This window comes from Ochotona princeps, chromosome 8 (assembly GCF_030435755.1).
Source record: "Ochotona princeps isolate mOchPri1 chromosome 8, mOchPri1.hap1, whole genome shotgun sequence".
NCBI classification, from domain to species: Eukaryota; Metazoa; Chordata; class Mammalia; order Lagomorpha; family Ochotonidae; genus Ochotona; species Ochotona princeps.
Window position 1 is genome coordinate 28,541,559 of NC_080839.1, and position 23,029 is coordinate 28,564,587.

The window sequence follows — 23,029 nt, forward strand, 5'->3', positions numbered from 1 at the left end:
ATCGTTCTTTGAAAGGTATAGAAAAAAAAAAACTAAGAACTATGAAATTAGAAGCCAAATAGAACTTTTCTTTCTTTTTTTCCTTTTTTTGTTTCTACTTAAATAGCAAATAACTGTTCATTAGAGATTTCTTTATGTGGTCAGCAAAACCTGGAAAAGAAATCCTAAACATTAAAGAAATAAAATAGACATGTTCTTATTAATGCCGCAACTCAAAATAAAATCACAGTCCTTGTCCTCATCCAGATCTCCAATAAAATTCAGTCCATGCATCTTTTCTGATCTTCATTTTGCATGCATATCACAGATTGGAAGGGTTTTGGTTATTATTTTTTTTTTTTTGCAGATATATGATCAGGATGTAAAAATTCATCATGTAAATGGCATTAAGAGTCAATGAACAATTGAATACACAACCTGGAAAAACATATTTTCCCATGTAAAAATTAAGCTGAGTTTGGAAAAACTGAGTAATTTTCAAAATCAGATAAATTTCATATGTAAAGATATACATACACATATATTTGAGTTGCGAGATATAAATGAAAGTAATATGATGTATTTTCTCCAACTGTTTATGAAGAGAAATATGGGGGTTGAAAGTCTGGCAAAATATAAATGCCACCTGTGGGATCAGAAGGTCCATGGAGACGTTGGCATCTTTGTTACAAACATTTGCCACATCTTTTCTTACTTAGGAACTCCTGTAGGAAACACTTGTGCTCTCTAGATTTAAAATGAATTTTTACAACCAAGATGATGGACTGGTATACTTTAAAGTTGAAGTCATGATTTTATAAACACATTTCTCTTTCTTTCTTGACTAGCTTACACCATTATGGAGGAATAACATTTTAAGAATTTTGAATAGGCACTTACTGGAATTACAGTTAATCCTGATACAATCTAGATGGGGAAGAATAGATGAAAAATGAAAATTTATCCTTCAAGGTAACAGCTGCAGACATCCAATAAAATCACAGTCCACCCTTCCGGGGACAGACACATGCAAAGATGGCCACTCCATATCCTGAATTTCTATGTACTTCTAGAACCCAGATTTATTTTCATAAAACTTTACTGTTTGAAACAACAATAGAAGGTTTAAGAAAATGGCCAATTCAAACAAAGCTACATGGTGACAAATCTAAGTGACATAAAGAGTTGTCAACTGTCAAAGATGCCTGACTTAGACTGGATGCAACTTTCTCCCCATCTGTGAAAGAACATTGTTTTCAGCAAAATTAAAAAGTGCTCCGTCACAATGGGGTGCAGTGCAAGCTCAGCTAGGCTCAGACATCTTGGACCTTCAAAATCTAATATCCCACAAAGGCCAATTGAATCCTTCAGAATCGCAGTGGTTGAGTGGAGAGCAAGTCAAAATGACTATCATCTCACCCTAAACTTTTTGATGGTTTTTGTTTTTGCTTACTTGGTTGCTTTGCTTTGTCCTTTTAATTTTTCTTGGGCACAGGAAGGAAATGGCAGATCTTGGCTGGGTTGCATACCTACTACTGCTTGGAGGAGGGAAGAAATGGCTGCGTGTCGCTTGGGGCTAAGAGTCATTCTTCAGACTATTCAAGCAGATGCCTCCCTTTGGAGCTAACAATGTTATCTCTACAGAATAAGTGCTGTTGTCAACACTGCTGTTGATTTTCCCTTTCTTAAACTTGCTTCATACAAAAGCAGATACGAAAAGAACAGAAAGTTTTGTGGGAATAAAAAGACTGTGTGGACAATGATTATTTAAACAGACTATGAGTATGTGGGATGTTTTGTGTTCATTTTCTATACAGGTAAGATTTTTGTTGGCTTGGGTTTTAGTATTTAATGCCTTTGGGGAGCAAGACAAATATAAACCTAGATTCTGTTTCCATATAGCTGAGTTTGTCATGTGTCGTCAACCGCATCAGAAAAGTGGTTGCAAACAGCCAAGGATCATCACCTACACAGCTCTTTCTACAGAATGCTTTGCTGTTAAATTTCCATGAGTGTTTCCACCTTAGCTAGCAGCCTCTTTGCTACAATAAGGCAAATTCATTTGGACTGGAATGTAGTAACCTTTTGCTGGCAGTAGAGGGAACTCTAACAGAACAATAAATATGTGTTGTGTACTCAAGGTTTTTTTTTTTAACCTTTTAACTATTATTTAACTTAATTTCATTAGTGTTAATTGAATATAATTCAATGAAATTGCTACCAATAGAATAGTTTTATGTTTTGTTAGTCACCCTTCTGCTCAGAACAATTTAAAAGTACAAATGGGATTTCAACAAATGCTCTACCTAACTACATAATATTCTTGTAAATCTATGGAGCTTCAAATTTTATTCTTCCTCCTCTATTTAATGAATGTCTTTGTGCATTTACAACTTTCAAGAAATACAGTAAAACCTCATTTAATTTTACTCCTCTTGTTTGGAGTTAACAAGAACATTGAAATTTATTGGGCAGAGTATTTGCTCATTTAGTATGAGCAAATATCACCCAAGGGGAAAAGAATTAATGGATTAAGAAATATTTTAAAGGCCAAGTTCAGGAAGAAAACTTATTTCAAGTACTTCACTGTAAGTTGATGGCACAATTAGCATGAAACAATGAACTCATCATTATGGACAATCCTTATCCACCCATGAAAATCAAAGTACTTCCTGAGAAAATATCTTCAGCTATGAATTTATGGTTTAATAAGTGCTTGGCAATGATTAAAACTGTATAACATTTTATGAAAGAAAACAACAGTTGAGGCTTTTTTCTTCATTCAGCCTGGCTCCCTCCTAAGCCCAATTCGTCCAGGATGGTGAGGTTTTACTGTAGTGACCCTTAGACCTACAAAGAAGCAGGAAAGCATTATCTTTCTGTAGAAGAGCCTGTATCACGAGTGTTCGCATGGCTGTTTGCTAAGGGCCGCAGACTTTGGGCATTGAAGGGTTGTGATTGCTGCTTGACAGCAAAATATCACCGCACAGTACATCAAAACAGAAGGGACGGGATACCACACAGGTGACTATTCAAAGGAGAAGCCCAGAGAATACAGAGAGAAGAAATGCTGGTTTAGATGCCATAATGTAAATTAAAAATTTCATATATATATATATAAACTAAAATGCTATTTTTTATTTATTTGTAAAGATAGTATTCATAGTAAATAAGACTGTAAGCAAATGCAGCAATTGGAATTTAGACTGATGCATCATCAAGCCTAGTAATTTTAACTTTTAATTAGCTCCACTGGTATATATGGCTTCCCTTTTAAGAACCTTCGAGTGGTAGGGATCACAAAACAGAAAGTTACATTAAACACAATGAAAAGAATAAAAAAGATGTCTCGAACTAAAGAAATTTAAAGGATGGAAATAAGACCATTGAGAGTTTTAACTTTCCATGGCAAACAGGCTACTTGATAAATGTTTGCAGGCAAAACTAAACAAAACGTGGCAAGTGTTAGTTCAGTGGGGGAAGGCTGGTTGTTACCTAGATTGACCGTCAGTTTCACGCGGCCTGCATCCAGCTCCAGGCGCAGAGTGTCGGCCGAGTCTCTAGAAGTGGTCGCCATCAGGATGCCGTAGGCACGCTGAGACCGGAACCTCAAGGATACGTCCTCCGCCTCTGTGTGCATCACCACTGGGAGCTGGATCTTCATGAACATGCTCCCATCATAGCTCAAGACTGTTGCCTCTGTAGATGAGAAATGGTTTTCAGTTCTTGGCATTTTGCCGCATTTATACTTTGAAGGAAAAAAAATGATCTAGCTTCTCCATAGAACACAAGGTTATAAAAATCAGTTCATTTTCTTCAGAAATGATTTTTTTTTCCCCAGAGGAAAAGGTCCTGAAGGGAGAACTCTGAAATATCTGCTAATGCTCAGGGGCAATAGTACTTCTATTTTTATTCCTACGATCTTTTCTATTACTGTATTCATTATGTTGCAATCTAAGTGTTTATACCAAAGTCTTCCTTCTCAAGAGCATTAGCCACTATGTGAGCTGGTCAGAAATACCATCAACAATTGAATCAATGCTTATACACGGTGAGGTCACCAACTATGAAATTAGCCAATATGGTCTCCAAATTCTTCATCTACAACCTGGAAAAATGCTATTGAAACTGCAAGAACTTGACCTGACCCAAAAAACCATGTTGCTAAGAGAAGTTGTTTATTTCATCATCAGTGCCCTAAGCAGATTTTAAAAACAAATCTTTTTTTAATAGATTTATTTATTCTTGGGCCCGGCGGCGTGGCCTAGTGGCTAAAGTCCTCGCCTTGAAAGCCCCGGGATCCCATATGGGCGCCAGTTCTAATCCCAGCAGCTCCACTTCCCATCCAGCTCCCTGCTTGTGGCCTGGGAAAGCAGTCGAGGACGGCCCAATGCATTGGGACCCTGCACCCGTGTGGGAGACCCAGAAGAGGTTCCAGGTTCCCGGCATCGGATCCGCGCGCACCGGCCTGTTGAGGCTCACTTGGGGAGTGAATCATCGGATGGAAGATCTTCCTCTCTGTCTCTCCTCCTCTGTGTATATCTGGCTGTAATAAAATGAATAAATCTTTTTTAAAAATAGATTTATTTATTCTTATTAGAAAGTCAGATACACAGAGATGAGGACAGAGAGGAAGATCTTCCATCTGATGGCTCACTCCCCAAGTGGCCACAACTGCCAGAGCTGAGCTGATCTGAAGCCAGGTGCCCAGAACCTCTTCTGGGTCTCCCACGCAGGTGCAGGGTCCCAAGGCTTTGGGCCATCCTCGACTGCTTTTTCCAGGACACAGGCAGGGAGCTGGATGCGAAGCGGGACTGCCAGGATTAGAACTGGCACCCACGTGGGATCCCTGCACATTTAAGGTGAGGACTTTGGCCACTCGGCTACCATGATTGGCCACCCTCACAAAAAAAAAAAAAAAAATCTAAAAAAATGAAGCCAATATCTAATCAGTGGTGATATCGTAAAAACAAACAAAAAAGGATAATATAGTGCATTTTCAAGCAGCAAATGTTCTTATGCCACTGAGTGTAACATAATTTCTTTAAAGAGCCACGATCTGGAACTTAACTTCAAGGTTTACTAACCAGTCAGGAGTAATTTAGAACATTATCCATGAGAAAACCCCTGGTGTTGTAAAAAATAATAATAATACACCAACAAGATATTCGTAAAAGAAACAGTAACTATTTAACTTTGATGTCACTAAGGAGGCACCTTGCAAGGAGATGAGTTTGCCTGGCCCTCCCCATTTTTCCACGTAGCAGAAAACCACAGTTTCTATCTAAAACTCACTCTGAACTGCTGTCAGTGAAACAGCACCAACATGGCTGCCAACTCCATTCCTGCTGTGACGTTCAGCTAACTACAGTAAAAGTACCATGGCAGATACTTCTAATCCCTGAAGTCATAACACTTCTGAAATTTTCAGGAGGAAAGGGAACTTTGAAGGACTAAAACCCCACCTCAAACTCCACCCCATTTGAACAAATAACTAAAATTTGCTCCAGATATCACCCCTGTACTTCAACGTCTTAGCATGTTTGGGCCTGACCCTCATCGAGAACAGCTCGTTCCTGAATGTGCTGTATACACTCTCCGTAGTATTTTCTTTGACTTTACAGTCACATAAAATTCTGCTTCTCTGCTGACCTGTTTCTAGGTTTTGTTCTTGAATTCTTTCTTGCATCAATGATGAAAACCTGGACCCTCGTGACCTCAAGATACCTTGAGTAAACTGAGGAAGAATGGGTTGGCAGTGAGGAAGTGCATGAGTGTTGCTCCGATAAAGTAGGCTGCATTAATAGGGAGCTGCTGAGCACTGTATTAAAAACATAAAGAAGTAATCAGCAAAAACTCTTGATGACAAAACTAACTGCTGTAAGAAATAATCAGCATCTTTAGTGCTAAGCACCATATGGCGGTGCAAGCTTTCAAAACAACTCTGAGTCATTTTGCTTTTTCATTGGTTCCAGTAACTCAGAATGCCATTTGATAAAAGAAAAAACTACCTGAAACCAAAACAAACTAGGGAATTCTCAATTCTCTTGGCTATTTAGATGGAACAGCAATTAACTTCGCTGTTACATCTGCACTTGTTATGAACACAGTATTTTGGAGTTGTGGTTTTACAAGTTTATCATTCAGAAAAGGCAAGTACTGTTTCTAATAGATTGTCAGCATCATTTGTTGTTAAAAGGAGATCGAATGTACATCCAGAACCTCCAAACTATGTGTGTTCCAAATCTCCTTCCCTAATTTTCTTGTCTGTTTCATCCACATCTTCACCTAAGGATTCTAGGTTAACTCATATGCTTATTTTTGCTACTATTTATTAATAGTCCAGCTCTTTCCCCTGAGGTTTATCATTTTGTCTACTTAACATCTCTACTTGGAATATAACAGATACCTTATTAATTCTGTACTCACTTCCCCCAAGATGAGCAAACTTGAAACATGCTTTCTCCACTTGTTTCCATAGGAAAAATAATAAAGGTCCAGTGCTCAGATTCCAACTTCTCTGAGTGCTGTCATCCAATCTGCCATGTCTAATCATTTTCAGGTATGCAAATCTTACAGGTTCTAATTTCAGTTTGTTTCCTTCTCATTTATCCCATAAAAGGAACTCAGATTCTTCTCACTTCTCTCCTTAGACTCTAAGAGCTGCCTCACTGGTGTCCCTGTACCTATTCTCTCTTCCAAGACACACAACAGCCAAGCTTAACTTTTACAAACATACATTTTGTCAAATTATGTACCTGTGTATAAAATACTTCTCTTCAATCATTTCCTAATGCAATTATAAAATTGGAACTCTGTCGCCGCCCTGCAGCGACACTAAAATGACAAGGAATCTCCAGGGCCTGGAAAAAACAGGAACCGCCACCGCAACCGGCACATACACACCGAACGAACACACACACAAAGGAACGAAAAGCCAAACCAAAAGGAAGGCGAACAAAAAAGGTTTATTGCCGAAAGCGGGCTGTTTATATATCGTTCTCCACCAATCACTTCTCCCCGTGGGTCCACTGGACGCTATCTGATAGGTCAGCAATCGCAGGGGGGGAACATTAGCCTATCCTTGTGACTTCCTGCCTGCCTACTGGTGGGACAAATCCCGCCTCCTGGCCCTCGGCCAGCCGCCATCTTGCGGCCCCTAACGTACACGTGGGGCCGGCTGCTCCCCACAGCACTCCTTTTTAATGAACCCTTCAGGCTCTGTGTAACCTGGACTACATCAGCATTATCCCCTTTCGGGTAATTTAATAAGCCTCAGTGACACAGACTTCATAACCTCCCCAAGCGTTTACCCCTTCAGATCACTCTATCTTGGAAGGCTTTACACCACATTTGTAGATGGTTGTTTCTGCATCAGCTCATTGGCCATTTCTCGTTTCAGAAAGGCCTGCTCAGGGTCGGTATTGTAGCACCACAGGCTGCACTAACACTTGGCTCACCCACATCCAATATCAGAACACTAGCTCCAGTCCTGGCTGTTCCGCTTCTGATACATCTTCCCCCTAACATGCCTGGGAAGTCGCAGATGATGAGCCGAGTATCTGAGTCTCTGTGACCTGCAGGTGAGAGCTGGACTGAGTTTTTAGATCCTGGGTTCACTCTGGTCCAGTCCAGTTAAAGGCCATTTTGGGAATTCCTCAGCAGAGAGAAAAACTGTCTATTAATTAGCCTTTCAGGTAAATAAGTAAAGGTTTAAGAAGAGAAGTAAAAGGGCCTGCTCTCTCCTCAAATTGTCATTTCAGTTTTAAAGTTGAAATTGAAAGCTACCATTTCTTCTTGTTTGCATAGCATTGTCTTTGCATCCCATTAGAAAGCAAGGGTCTTGAGAAGGACCGGTCTTTCACGTTCATTAGCCTCACAGCACTGAGTGTCCCAGTGAAAAACTGGGTCAGACACATAGTTGAAATTTCACAAATATTTATTGGGTTAATGATTGTCCTTCATACCGAATCTTTAAAAGACCTTATTTCTGTTTGTATTTCAGGTTGACATACTCACCAAAGAAATTATGTGTTCTACCTAGTATTTGTTGAATCCAATTTTGATAACACATATGAGCTAAATATTTATTAAAGTCTAACATAACTTGATGGAAAGAAGCCATAATTTGACAGAAAAAGACGAACTAGGAAACACATCCATCAATACAGAGACCCCATGACTAGGCACCCACCTGAACACTACAGAAAAACCAGATCATCCTCTTAAAATTCAGTCCTTCCAGTCATAGATAAAAGCTTCCCATGGGGAAAGTATATTTACAACAAGAGTTACTTCAGACGCCTGAACTAATTAAGGTGATTGTAAAGGGGGAATAAACTCTAGAAAATTGTTCCTTACATGTTCTTAAAATAAAATTAGTTGTTACTTTTTTCTTTACTCATTTGGTAGCCAAGTATGGTCCTAATTGTAAAGAAATAAAAGCCTGGATAAAAGTTCAAAGGCTGAGCCCAGTGCAGTAGCCTAGTGGCTAAAGTCCTCGCCTTGAGATGCTGGGATCCCATATGCGCACTAGTTCTAATCCAGCAGCCCAGCTTCTCATCCAGCACCCTGCTTGTGGCCTGGGAATGCAGTCGAGGACAGCCCGAAGTCTTGGGAATCTGCATGGGATCTCCGCATGAAAGACCCATAAGAAGCTCCAGGCTCCTGGCTTCAGATGGGCTCAGCTCCAGACGTTGAGGCCACTTGGGGAGTGAATCAATAGAAGGAATATCTTCCTCTCTGTTTCTCCTCCTTTCTGTAGATCTAAGTTTCTGATAAAAGATAAATTATACAAACAAGCAAAAAAGAGCTCAAAGGCCCTTATCAATTGTTTAGTTATGTTGGTACCATGCAGATAAGAAGATGAAAACATTAGTTTCTTCTTTCTGTTTTTGTTGTACAACCAGTCTCTATTTTTCATCAATCCTAAAGACTCTCACACTCCTCTATCAAAATTAGTTTAATTTGGGGCCAGCATGGTGGCATAATGGGCTAATCTTTCAGCTGTGGCACATGCATCCTACTCGGGTACCAATTCATGTCCAGGCTGCTCCACTTTCCAATCCAGCTCGCAGCTTACAGCCTGGGAAAGCAGTAGAGGGCCTTAAGACCTTGGGTCCCTGCAACCATGTGGGAGACTCAGAAGGCGCTCCAAGGTCCCAGCTTCAAAGTAGATTATTTCAGTTGAAAACTAATGCAAGCACATGCTTTTAGAGACATGGATGCTTAGCAATGGATCATCGATATAATATGGAACTCAGACCAGTGGAGATACAATCAAGAACATTGGGCTTTGATCTTTCTCCAAAAAGCTGCAGGAATAAAAACAACAGAGTAAAGTAATAACCCTTGAGTGACCCAAATGCCATTTTATACACTTCTCAATGTGCAAATAACTTATTGATAAATTACACCTGAAGACATAGGTGATTCCTTATTAGACTTCATTAGAGTTAATGCTTAATCAAACAGGAAAACAGAAAATGCACGAGGTTGTAGTCTAGAGTTGCCAAGATCTTGGCAGACAGCATGCTGACATCTTGAAGGTTTACTTATTTTGTAGTACATAGTAACATAACTAAACTTCTCCTATCTCCTATAACACAAATGGATCTTTTAAAAGGGTTAATTCCAGTGTATTTCTTCCCAATTGGAAGAAAAAAAAACCAGCTTCAACCTTGTCTCCTATGTCTCCTTTTCCCTTGTGGTTAAGTTTCAAAATTCTGCTTTGGTGCATTATTTGTTCTCATAGGTCTAAATTCTACACCTGTGCTCAGTTTTGCCGAAAGGCAGTCACATATTGTGATCAACGAAGAAAATCAGACAGCAAGCCAAATTACATTGCTCTGACATCTGTCCCTCCCTCTGTTAGAGTTCCAACACACACGTAGAAAGTAGGCTTCTGATAATGCTAATGCTCTTACACACAACTGAGAATGATTCTATGTCAGCAGGTCCGCACAAATTCTCAGTTTTATAAAGGCAAAAGCAAAAGGGTAGTTCTCTATTTAATTAATCGGGCATTATTTTGTATACTCTTCCTAATACAATTAAAATACATAAAACATATTTTGTCTAGTGCTTAAGTTTGCAAGTATTCTGCTTGTTCTTACAAACCCTTTGCTTTCTTAAAGCAAAATTAAAACTTCTTATAATTGAAACATTATTTCTCATACTTCAGTGCCCAAAGACTTGAGCACACTTCTTAGTTACTTCGAATTGTCTTCCTAAGTTATCAATCGTTGCTCAATAATAAAAACTTTTCACATGCAACTTCTAACACATTTCAAATCTTGATCAACATTTACATGATCCATAGCTTTTAAGATCTGTGTGTGTGTGTGTGTGTGGTATCGTGAAGTATTTTCTACTTGACTTGAAATTAAGAGGTTTGGGCAAGATCTTGTGCTAACTAAAATAGGGCATAGCCGAGAACTGGACAGGGGCCAAAGGTCGATTATCCCACATCTCCCCTGCTCTCAGGAGGAACTACCATAGGAAAAGAGAAATTAATCTTGAAAAGCAAAGTCTCCTCACAGAATGATAGTCCAGAAACAAGAATCCACATTCAAAACAAACAAAACAGAACATTCTTCTTAATACTGATTCACCTGGAGAAAAAGAAACCTGCAGAAATGTCCAGCTGCCCGATACACACAAGTGTACGCTGAGCCCAGCAATGTAGTTTGTTATTACACTCTCATTTTCAAATCTGCATATGTTTGCCATCCCTCCTTCTAATTATTACAGTGCAGAAATATCCCCTTTCCCTCCTTCTGGATCAGAAAATGCTAGTTTCTATTTTGGCTTTTGCCATATGCAGTAGCAGAGTATCACCACAGGGTGGCAGACCACGCATGTTTAACCGAATGTCTCTGTAATTCATGTGACAATTGAATAACTGACAGCACTCTGGATACTTAAAATTAACCCAAAATGCAAAACAAGCAGATTTGCTAATCTCATACTATGCCTCACTGCATTGTACTTTGCAAGCATCATCACTTTTCAGTCCCTTTGCTAATTTCCAAAACCAGAGTAAACAAACTGGAGTCAAGAACAAAAATTGGGAAAGGAAGTTTATAATGAATATATACCATAGAAACCACACTGTACAAAGAGAGCTAAATTCTAATGACAGGTCACAGGAAAGGCAATCAGTTGTGAGCCCAAGGTTCATGCATATATATTCATTATCTATGTGATAAAAATAATGATTTAGCTATTAAACTAATTATGCTACCAAACATAATAGAATTTTGACAGGAATTGAATATGGCATTATATTATCAGTTGATTATCACTTATATTTATTATTGATAATAGAATTGTAAGCTGATCTATTATTTCATCATCAAGACAAAGAACTATAATCACATGTCATATTTTGGTTTTATGTAACAACCACATTTCCTCTTTGAACTTTTCGATGAATTAAACTGTTTCAGGGATGAACAAGTTAAGGTGCATAGTTAAAAAAGAAACATGTAATACATGCTAACAGTGCAGTGCCATCTGCACCATGAGAAGGAAAGGGAATTGCATTAATATTTTTACACTGAATTTCAGTCCCACTGTGGAAAATAAGTGACAGTGGGTTTAGTGACTGAAGCATTTATCTGAAACACTGGGCCGATGGGAAGCACAGGCTCGGAACTCTCTGTCCTGCTATTTCTTCCGTTAGCCTAGGGTGCACATCAGCTGGGACAGCCCTCGCCCTTCAGTTTTCCTTTAACTGAGCGGAGAATGGAAGCAAGCACCTGCTCAGAGCATCAACAGACACTGCTAAGCCTTATTATCAAGTAGGTAAATGAATCTCCTGTGATCGGGTAGACCTTAGCCAAAGGCAAGTACCTTTGAAATGACGGCGTTATAACTTAGATGATTTACAGTCAGCTTACTTTTCTGAGAGGATATTGCTTCTTGGATAAGCTGACCTGAAGTGAAATGAGCGGGCTAGCTTAAGTCTCACCCAATAGTATCAGAGAAGTCACAATTTACGGCTTAGCTGGACTCAAATACTAGTTCTTGGCATATATATTAGCACTGAAGGTCAAGGTTATGTCTAATGTATCATTTCTTCTTTCTTTTTTTTTAAACTGGTTAGTGCTCTGAACTTCAAAAGGGTCAAAAATGACAGCAGTTATTGTCCATAATACATTCTAAGCTCGTATCATGAAGAGTAATAGAGATCTAAGTTTCTATTTGGCAGTATATGTCAACAGCTGCATCTGCCCAGATTCAGGCCCTTGGAAAGTCTGTGTGAGATCATGGGTAATCCATGCCAGGGATGGCTGCAAACTTGCAGAGTTTACTTCAGCCGAGTACACACTGCATTTCAAACCGTCAGCTCAGGCTCAAGGTTAACATTCGATATACTTTTCATCTTGGCAGGGGGAGTAGGGGTGGGAGGGGCCCTTGGATTTTGAAATCTTACCTCTCTCACAGGATCTGCCCAGATAACCTGTTCCGGAACAATCACAGACATATCTGTTCCACCCATCCCTGCACATGCCGTTATTTTTGCAAGGGTTGCTAAGGCACGGTTTTGCTGTTTCCCTCGAGCAGGAAGGCTTCACTCCAGCAGTACTTTGAACTTCAGCCATTTGTCGGATATCCTTGCTCTGGCCATCGATGAACAAATCTCTGATGCAGCCCACGTAGCCGTAATTGAGCAGAGCAGTCCATACTTCAGTGGGGAAGACAAGGCCAGCCTTGTTCTCTGGCAAGCCCCCCAGGTACAGCTCATCATCCAGGTCCAGAATCTCACTCTCGCCAGGGGCAGTGTAGGGTGTGCGCAGAGTGTTGACAGAAATGGTACCTGTCGTAAGAACAAGAGAAAGCAAAGGTCTGCACAGGGTATGATGGGTTCCAACGATCACACCCTCTCCTCATCTGATTCCTCAGTGTCTGATGCTTCCAAGTGAAATTAACACTCTGTGGAATAAAGGAACCTACCAAATAAAACAGACCATAACAGAAACAATAAATATGAAAAACTGATATTCTACATAACTTTATGCAATAAAGTCAGAACCCTTTTGTAAAGGCTTGTTTTAAAAGCTAGTATGCATCTGCACCTAAAGGAAAGATTAATACGTCCCCATCTGCAAATGACTTGCTTGCTTTGAGCACAAGAGTCTGATAAATTCCCCGTGTCAAATGCAAAGCACCTCACTCCTAGATATATCAATCTATGGATCTCCATGCTTTTAGTTGCCGTATTTATGAGCATAATAATGATGTATCTCATAGGGCTGCTGTATTAAATAAAATAAACCTGTGTCTGACTTATAATAAGCAGTACATCAATGCTTGGTACTATAGTTCAGTGAAAGAATTAAATGAAATAAGCTGCCCTCATCTTTGTGATACACATTATTTACTCCTATAAATTAATAAGGATTTATTTTCCTCATTCTAAATGTAAGGAGAGGAAAATACTGTTTTATAAAAAAAAAAAAAACCAGGAATCCAGAACCCAAGTATGAGATTAATTTGAATCTATTAATAGAAAATTACTTAATGATCACAGTGACATACTTGTGGCATCTGTGGAAAACAGGAAAACACAGAGACTGAAAACACATTCTTGATCACAACTTACATTGGCAAGATTTCAAAATGCTGGGGGAAATTAATATTGTGAAATAACAAGATGCTGTTTTCAATTTTTTGAACCAAAATAAATATATCTTTAATTTGATTTTCCATAAATGTTTAGAAGTCAACTTGCATATCATCCGATCACCTTAAATTCCATCACTCTTCTCTCTCCAGAAATATTTATAAAAATGCAAATAGGCACCTGGACAGGATTTCACAAGGACCCACTAGCACATTATCCCAGATCAATTTTCCAGGTCTAAACCACAAGGCAGATGAGGAAGAGTCCAGTAAGAGAGGGGGTTGGAAAGGCTTGATGTCATATTAAGTCACTGACACAGCTCAGAGCTTGGGACAGAAGGCAGGCCCGGAAGTAGAGATAAAAGAGGGGGAAAATGGGGCAGGCAGGAAGTGGCTTTACAGAATACCCAAGGTCTGTGGCAAATGAGAGTACATAATGAAATGGAGACACTAGGATGCCGACCCCTCCGCTGCACCCAGGAGCGTGTGGAGTCCAAGCTGAAGGAGCTGCATTTGGTCAGTGTAATGAGATCTTTACAAAGGACGGATATGGAACCCACCAACAGAGACTACCTAGGGAGCCAAGTCATTATGAGGATACCAGACTTTTACAGAAAGAAATGGAGAAAGGCTCCTAGGGGGGAGACATTCAAAGGCAATGCTATTTTCGCCTTCCAGTAGAAGAAGCAGAAAGGAAAAAAAAATAATTCATTGCTACTACTCACATTGATGCAAATGTCCAGAAGAAAACCCTCATTTTATGAACACAAGTGATCATAAAATTGAAAAATAATGATATCTTTTTAAAATAAAATACATAACAGAGAATGGTGACTTTTTTCTTCCAAATACATCATTATATTCATTTATGAAAGAATTGCTTCGTGTACAGCATTGTCCAAACTGCTCCAAGGAGTAAATTAACAGATGATCCCTACACTCTGCAGAAGTTAAATAAAATTAGAAAATGATGAGAAAGAACGATGGGCGACAGCAGCAAAGGCAGATGTTTTAAAAACTACTCGTGTCTTTTTGAAAGCTCAGTGAAATGACCACAATGACTTGGACTATATAAAAAAAAGGAGAGGTTCCTCTCTTTTCCAGTTCTTCCAATATGGCTTCCTAACAGCAGTGGAATTTTTGAAGAGTTGTTAAGATATACCTTAGAGTGGATTTTCTAGAAGTTAAGCAAATGGAAAAATGTATTAAAGGAGTTGGGATACATTTTTACAATACATAATGTTTTGCCATGATTTCCACTTGAAAAAAAAAAACTTACGGAATAAATGTGATTCAGTCTGGGAAATAAAGAAACACTGGGCAAATTGTATTATCCTGTTTCCAGATGCCGCAGTCTGATAGGAAGATGCTTGGAGGGTTCCTGTGGCAACGCGATTCTTGGGCTTGTCCAATCTGGATGTACCTGTCTGCCTCCTGCACAGTTTCCACAGCTCACTGTACTGTGTCTGTACTCTAGGGGAGCTAAACCGCTCTTAACTGTTCCAGACAATCATCCGCAAACACGAACAGCTTGACAGTAAAGGAGTGGCTGGGTCTCCTGGTTATTATTTGTGATGTGGTAGTACCTGCTTTGAACAAGTTTCTCAATGAAAGTGCAGGTAGGTTTTTAAGAAGATGGCCAGTATAACTTCATCAACAGAGTTTTCTGATCACAATTCACAAAGTCAGATGACAGTTTTCATATAGCCCAGTGCATACCACACTGGAACCAAAAATTTAACAACATCAACAAAAATTTATCCCTACTGTCTCTGAGGCATTCTGAAACTTTCTCACTGTATTATTTTATTAAATCAAATTTAGAGCATTGAGTGGGTTTGAGAATCAGCTAACAGGTTGTAACCCACAGTTCAGGAAACATCTGTAAGAGGTGAGTGTTCAACCTAGTGACTGAGATGCCTAAATCCCAGCTCAGAGGGAGGGCCTGGGTTCATCCAGCTCCGTTTCCAAACCCATTCTCTTCCTACTGCGTGCCTTGTGATGCACAGGCGGTTGGATCTCTGTCAGCTATGGCAGAAGAGTGAACTGAGTAACAGTCTCTTGGGCTTCAGTCTGGCCCAGCCCCTGCAGCGGTGGAAAACCGGGAGCTCCCAGGGAGCAGCGAATGTTGGTTATCTGCCTCTCTGGTTCTTACATCAAACTACAAAAATAATTTTAAAAAATTGCTTGGAAGTTATTATTATAAAGAACATTTCATTTACTATCACTTCATTAAACAATTCTAGAAATCTCATGGAAAGAGGGAAAACAATACAGAAGAAAGAGAAATCTAATCCTGTTTCAAAATTAAATATAATTCAAGAGGAGGCAGAAGTGCAACTCTGAATTCCACCGGATTCAAAGTTTGAGAGACACACAGGACAAACTCCTATCTCACACACAATTTATCAAAATATTCCCTGAACTTGCAAGATGGAATGAAGAACTATAAATCAAAAACTATTTTCCTCTGCATAAGCATTTGTATTTTAGAAGATATTTGTAAACCGTAAAGGCTAAATGATAAAAAGCAGTAGCACATAAAGCAAGAATGGAAACAATTATTTTTATATTTTTAATTTTATGGAATAAAAATTAAAAGAGTTGATAATCAATTCTTCTCAATCAAATTGGGCTAGATATTTATATTTTACTCAATATATCAATAAACATCCTAATATCTATATATTTGAGATAAGGGATTTGAATCTCAGATTTCGTTCCTGTTTTACCTCTCTATAAATGAGAGAGCATACTCAAGCAAGAGTCATCATCAAATCTGAATTAATCTGAATCAATGCAATCCACATATATGAACAGAATGAAAATTTAAATATTAAGATTCCCAAATGCTCATTTCATTATAATTAAGTTATAAGGATTGTGGTTACAAAAGAATACATCGAAACTTTGTTCATTGATAAGTACAATTGAAAAATTGCTACAGCTACTAATGTAAATCAACAGAGAATGGGAATTTTTCAAAGGCTGAGATGCATAAATTTGGAAATAAATTTTATTTTATTACAAAATAAAATAATTTTAAAGATAAAAATCTTGGTATCCTTTTGTCATTTTCCAATAACCACAAATAATATAATTCATCCAGCCACCATTCAGCCCTCATGCTCTCTTCATAGTATGTCCAACTTTTCCATACTTTGAATTCCTTGCCACAATAGCTATACTGATAATTCTGATAAATTAAATATATTTTTAGATAAACTTGTATTTAAGCAGTTGAAATTTCTAGGTGACAGATAATTGAGAAATCTTTAAAAGGCTCATGGAACACATGTTTTATGAAAAAATTGTGCCTGGGTTTCAGAATTGTTTTTCACCAAAAGCATCTTTTAGTCTCATTTTCCCATGATGCTTAGGGATTTACTTATATTTAAGAATGGAACATATGCCACATTACCTTACTGCTTAAAAGAATGAAATTACAGCCAACAAATAAGTGAGTTTGCTAGTTTCCGAATCTTATAATTCTGATGTAAAAACATTATATAATATTTATTCTTAAGTCTATTTTAAAGACATGTAAAAATAAGCATAGATAATAAGCAGATAAGGTATTACTTATTTAAGACTATTTGTTGGCAAAAATTTTATAAAGACACAAATGTGGCTGAAAATAGTTTTTATTTAAGAAATTTGAAGTCAACTTTATAATTTGGTGTGTTATTTATAACTTGCTAATTTTTACTGTTGTTTCCATCCAAACTTTCTCAGCTGTTGTACTTTCAGATAGTTTCAGGGTGAGAAGAAACACAGAATAAAGGTGAGATTTGAAACACATTAATTTAGCTTCAAGTTTTAAATTCCTAGGAAAAGTTGAAATTACTGCAAGAGGAGGAATGGAAGATATGCTGCAATGGGAAATGATTTATCTTGGTGAGATGAAAAGAACGTTCCTTTTCCAGCTGTTCAACGAAACTTCTGGAAAGAACAGTCAGCTCATGGGTCTCCTAAGAAGCTGGGTGTTGCAGCACACCACACTGACCTTGTCTGCATCTCGCCCTGGCGTGTCTGGATGAGCAGCACGCACCTCTGATCCATATGCATATTCTGGGAGGCATCTGGGTGCTGATGATGAGCTAAGAGCTTATGTCCCTGCTCCACACAGGAGACCTTGATCAACATCACAGCTCCTGGCTTTGTCAGCCTTGGCTGCTGTGCCATTTGGGCAGTAAACCAGCAGACGCAAGATTGATATCTCTCTCTCTTTGCCTTAAATAAATAATTTTCTCAAAATAAAGGTATTTGGCATACCTGTGGCTCTTACGTAAAATAAGCGAATTGACTAGATAGTACTAGTGTTTTTTTTTTAGTAAAGATAGAATAATTATTTGGCAATATTTTAAGTTAAATGTCAATTTGTCAACTATAATTCTAGTTTGCTGCTTCCATACAAAATCAGAATCCACGAAATTACAAATTTACTTGTCAAATTTCCATTCTAATGACAAATTCAAATTCAATTAAGCACCATTTTGTAATTGATAAAAGCAAAATACAATATTGCCAATATAGTAGATACAAACTATAAACTCTCATCTAATAGTTTAAAAATAATATTAACAATAAAAATTTTGTGGTAGTAGGATAATGAAACCAAAATGAAAATGTTTCCCTTCAGAAACAAACAATGACATGTATTAGGTTTGCAAAAGAAACTTAAATAAACTTTGTTTGAAATCACCACCAACAAAAAAATCTTATTCTATTTTTCTGTTTAATTCTGTTTTCTGCTTACTTGAATTTACTTGTAATTGGGGAGCTTCAAGAGCTAAACATCTACATGCATATGTTTATGTATATAAATGATAATAAACCTTAGAATAAAATTTCAAAGTTGAAATATTGTTTGCACAGTTTTCAAGTATTCCACAATGAGGGTCACCAGGATTGGATGTGGTTAGGGAACTGCCAGTCTCCTACAGCTACAACTGAACAACACAATCCAGGTTCCCCAAGCCAAGCAAGCCTAAAATAGAGGTTTGGTAGATAGACACAGCTTGATTTCTTAGGGTTTGACTGACATTCGCCAAGTCCATAGGCCAATGTGTAAAACAAAAAGGCCAAGCTGATGATTCCCTAAGAGAAATTAACTATCCTGGGACATAGAGTACTAGTCACTAAGGTCTGCCAATATGAGATGACAATTTTTAAGCAATGTTTACTTATTCTTTATGATGAGAAACTGTTTCAAAAGCCAGTATGTTTATTTGTGCATAATGGCTTTTTTTTTCCATCTATTACAATAGATCTTACCATGGGAACTAAATCTCTCTCTCTTTTTTAAAGACGCATTTGTTTATTTGAAAGATGGAGTTATACGGAGAGGGAATTACACACACACACACACACACACACACACACACACACACACAATCTCTTTCCTATCCTATTTCTAACACCCAAATGGCTACAATGGATGGAGCTGGGTCAGTCTGAAGTCAGAAGCCAGAAGCCAGAAGCTAGAAACTTCCTCTGGGTTCCCCAGGTGGGTACTGGGTCCAGCACTTAGGCCATCCTCTGCTTCTTTCCCAGGCATACTAGAAGGGAGCTGGATGAGAAATGGATAGCCAGGATACAACATGGGAGGTAGGCGTCACAGACATCAGTCTTACTCAATAAGCTACAGCACTGGTCACAAAGGAGTCAAATCTGAATCAAATGTGTGTTTGGGAAATGTGTGTTCTGAACAAGCAGAGTTCCATAAATTAGAAAATATGGAGCAATATTGGACAAGGATTTGTACAGTCCCAATTTAGCTATCTTGCCTCCGTCTCTACTTGGAGGATGATAACACAGGTAATGGTCAGAAGAGTATTGGTCTCTCTGAATTTCTTTTCTTTGGCCATGTTAATCCCTTTGAGTTCTACAAGTATCTGGGGCTTAGCTAAGGTGCCTCTGTGAAGCTCTGATTTCACAACTCCCACAAAACCAATCTTGTAAAATGGACATTTTGAGTAAAAACAAGTTTATGATATCATATTAAATGAATAGCCTGAAAAGTGTGTCTGTATTATAACTGCAACTATGTAAAATATGTGAGCATGATAGAAAAGGCTTGAGGAAAATATTCAAAAACATTCTTTTTAAGTTTGGGGAACACAGTATATAATTTTTATGCATATTCGTAATACATAAATACCAACATTAATAAAATGGCATAATACTTATATGCAAAATTGACACTATCTAGTCATTAAGTAAAATAACTGGTAAATTACTATGAGACACTTCAGTATTCGCATTGATCAGTAGTAGTTTGAGAATTAATACAAAACAAAGTGTTATAATCGTACTTACGATTTTCTCAGTGTTTCCAATATAGGCAAAAACAAGGGTGGAATGTTTATAGTCAGAGGGTAAGTTAAAATCAAGACATATACAGAGAATTAGTGTAATGGTTGCTCAAGTCCAAATGTCTAAGTGTGGTGATTCATGAATGGGGTGCACAGGAATCAGTACTGTTAATACATAGCTGTTCACATCAAATAGTAAAACTCTAATTATGCGCTCTAGAGAAAACCTTGTGCCTTTCCACTGTAATTTCTGGTTCTTAAACTGGAACTCTATGACTTCAATTCAAATCTCAATGGCTGCTTAGCTGTTAAATGTAGGCTTACCCATGAACAACTGCTGATACAATCTGCTGTACCCTGCTGTACACAAGTGGTGTTTGACAAGAATAATGAGTTTTCTCTTTGATTTCAATGTGTAACGATGGTTTGCCAAAAAAAAAGTGACTGGCATTTTGCTATAAAAATACTTGAGAGGATACCCTTGACTGAGCCAAAGAACTTAACACAAATTTAAACAACATTCGTGCTCCAAGAAAAACAGTTATTAACCTCATCGTTATTTTAGTGGAATTCATACTTTAGCTAAATATGCGGGCAGCTGCTCTGTGGTATGATTGGAACTAGAAGAGTGAAATAAGGGAAGTCTGAGAAAAGAGGAGGAGTTGGCAAGTAAATATCCAGCTATAAGTCCTACAAAGTCGTCCGCATAACAGACATCTTCAAACATACTGAATCAACTTAGAGCTTCTGCTTGATTAGTATAGCTAAGCTAGCCAAAGGCTGTATCCACTTTTTGCAGCACTGCAGTCATCCACTCTGGTACACTAAATCACAACTAAACGGTGAATAGTTCCTCCTTTGCTAGCACAGGAGCGGGATTTGAAATCATCCTTGCTGACTCAGCCTACTTGTCTTACTGCATTACCATCGGTCACAGACTGAGCAGTCATCAGAAGAGAACAGCTATGGCCAAACAGCATTAATCAAAGTGGGGTAGTTAGAGTACTTCCTTATTACCCATTTGAATGAGCAAGTCTAGAAAAACACAAGATAAAACATCATTTTTTAATTGAGTAAGGTGTTGACAGAATCCTACTAATGAAGAGAGCAAAGGTCAGGGTACAAGCAAGATGGAATGCATGCTTCCTGTGGCCACATACTCCAGTTCTCAAAAGGGACTTCAATATTTCAGTCTTAGATAACTCTTCTTCTACTAACATGTTTGCCACATAACACAAAGTTCTCATGAAGAAGCACGAATAGAATTCCTATTACAAAAAGCTAATCATGGGCCCGGCGCAATAGCATAGTGGTTAAAGCCCTCACCTTGCACGTACTGGGATCCCATATGGGCACCGGTTCTAATCCCAGCAGCCCCACTTCCCATCCAGCTCCCTGTTTGTGGCCTGGGCAAGCAGTTGAGGACGGTCTAAAGCCTTGGGACCCTGCACCCGCGTGGGAGACCTGGAAAAAGCTCCAGGCTTCTGGCTTTGGATTGGCTCAGCTCCAGCTGTTGCAGCCACTTGGGAAGTGAACCATCAGATGGAACACCTTCCTCTCTGTCTCTCCTCCTCTGTGTATATTTGCCTTTTCAACAAAAATAAATACATCTTTTAAAAAAAGCTAATCATTTTTGTACTATGCTTTACTTTCGTAGTGTACTTTTTGGAGGATGGTATTATATTTGGAAAATGATAGTACCTGTTATCCTATATTATATAAACTGCTTCAAGGAAGTCAGATAATTTAAACAAATATTACTTAAAAATTGCACTTACAACTAAAAGAGTGCTATTATTATTCAAATATGAAAACAACAGTATACTTATCAGAACATTAGTGGTTATTTTCCCCTTTACTTTTGTTATCTAATTATCTGTTGAGTCACTTCAATGCCCAAGAAAACACCAATGACTATGAACGTGAAAAATAGACAATGAACTCCCTCTTAATACATAGGTTTCTCTTATAGACCATTTAAGGGGTTTTTATACTTTAGCTGCAGCCACCAAATTTGGTTTTAGCCTTAATGTCAATCAAGATAACCAAGAGTTATTTTGACACCAAATAGCTACGGCTCAGTTTCCTTAATGTGGTCATTCAATATTGCAAGAGACAGAAAAAGTAGCTCTTAGTTCTAGGTACCCTTTACTGTAACAACTAAGATAATGTGGTTGTTCAGTTCTTAAATATTCAGACCTGTATTTGAAGCAAAACAACAGCTATTACCTACATTAACCTTATGCCAGGAAATAGTCCATGTTGCCTGTCGCCGCCCTGCAGCGACACTAAAATGACAAGGAATCTCCAGGGCCTGGAAAAAACAGGAACCGCCACCGCAACGGCACACACACCGAACGAACACACACACAAAGGAACGAACGAAAAGCGGCAGGCGAACCAAAGGGAGAGGCAAAGGAAAAAGCCGAACGAAAAGGGAGAGGGTGAACCAAAAGGTTTATTGCCGAAAGCGGGCTGCTTATACATAGTTCTCCACCAATCACTTCTCCCCGTGGGTCCACGGGGCAATATCTGATAGGCCAGCAATCGCGGGGGCGGGGGATTAGCCTATCTCTGCGACTTCCTGCCTACCTACTGGCGGGACAAATCCCGCCTCCTGGCCCTCGGCCAGCCGCCATCTTGCGGCCCCTAACATACACGTGGGGTTGACTGCTCCCCACAATTGCCCTCTTATAGTATTAGCATTTGTAAACACTACATGAAAAGTATTTTTCATATAGTCTCTGAATACAACAGATATAAAATGATTAAAGTGAATTATTTCATGAAATTCCATGTGTCTTGTTTTAACTGAGCTTTGAACCATTCACTTTCACTTACTCAAACCAGAAATATCCTTTAAGTAAAAGGTGCCTTTATGCCAAACTAATGCAGTGTGCAAATACAGAACTTTATTAAAATACTATGTATGAAATATTAACAAGTACAGCTATTAAAGTTATATTAAACTCCCTCGAGCTAGGCCAACACAAGTTATCTTTTTTTTCTTTTTAATTTAGTAAAGGGCAGAATTTGGCTGTCTGAATGAACTTAAGTTTTCATATTGTTTGTTTTAATTCACAAATCTGAAATTTTAATCAGAC

General features: G+C 38.4%; 1 protein-coding gene across 4 annotated transcripts in view; it reads right to left on the minus strand.

The window, feature by feature from the left end:
- NRXN1 (neurexin 1) overlaps window positions 1–23,029 on the minus strand; it is a 1,084,317-nt gene that overhangs the window by 588,289 nt on the left and 472,999 nt on the right. For all 4 annotated transcript variants that reach the window (XM_058667775.1, XM_058667773.1, XM_058667774.1 and 1 more), the window contains exons 7-9: window positions 12,419–12,802; window positions 3,475–3,678; window positions 880–906 (exon numbers count right to left, since the gene is read on the minus strand). In XM_058667775.1, coding sequence (XP_058523758.1) covers window positions 880–906; window positions 3,475–3,678; window positions 12,419–12,802 — 615 coding nt within the window. The remainder of the gene's footprint in view (window positions 1–879; window positions 907–3,474; window positions 3,679–12,418; window positions 12,803–23,029) is intronic.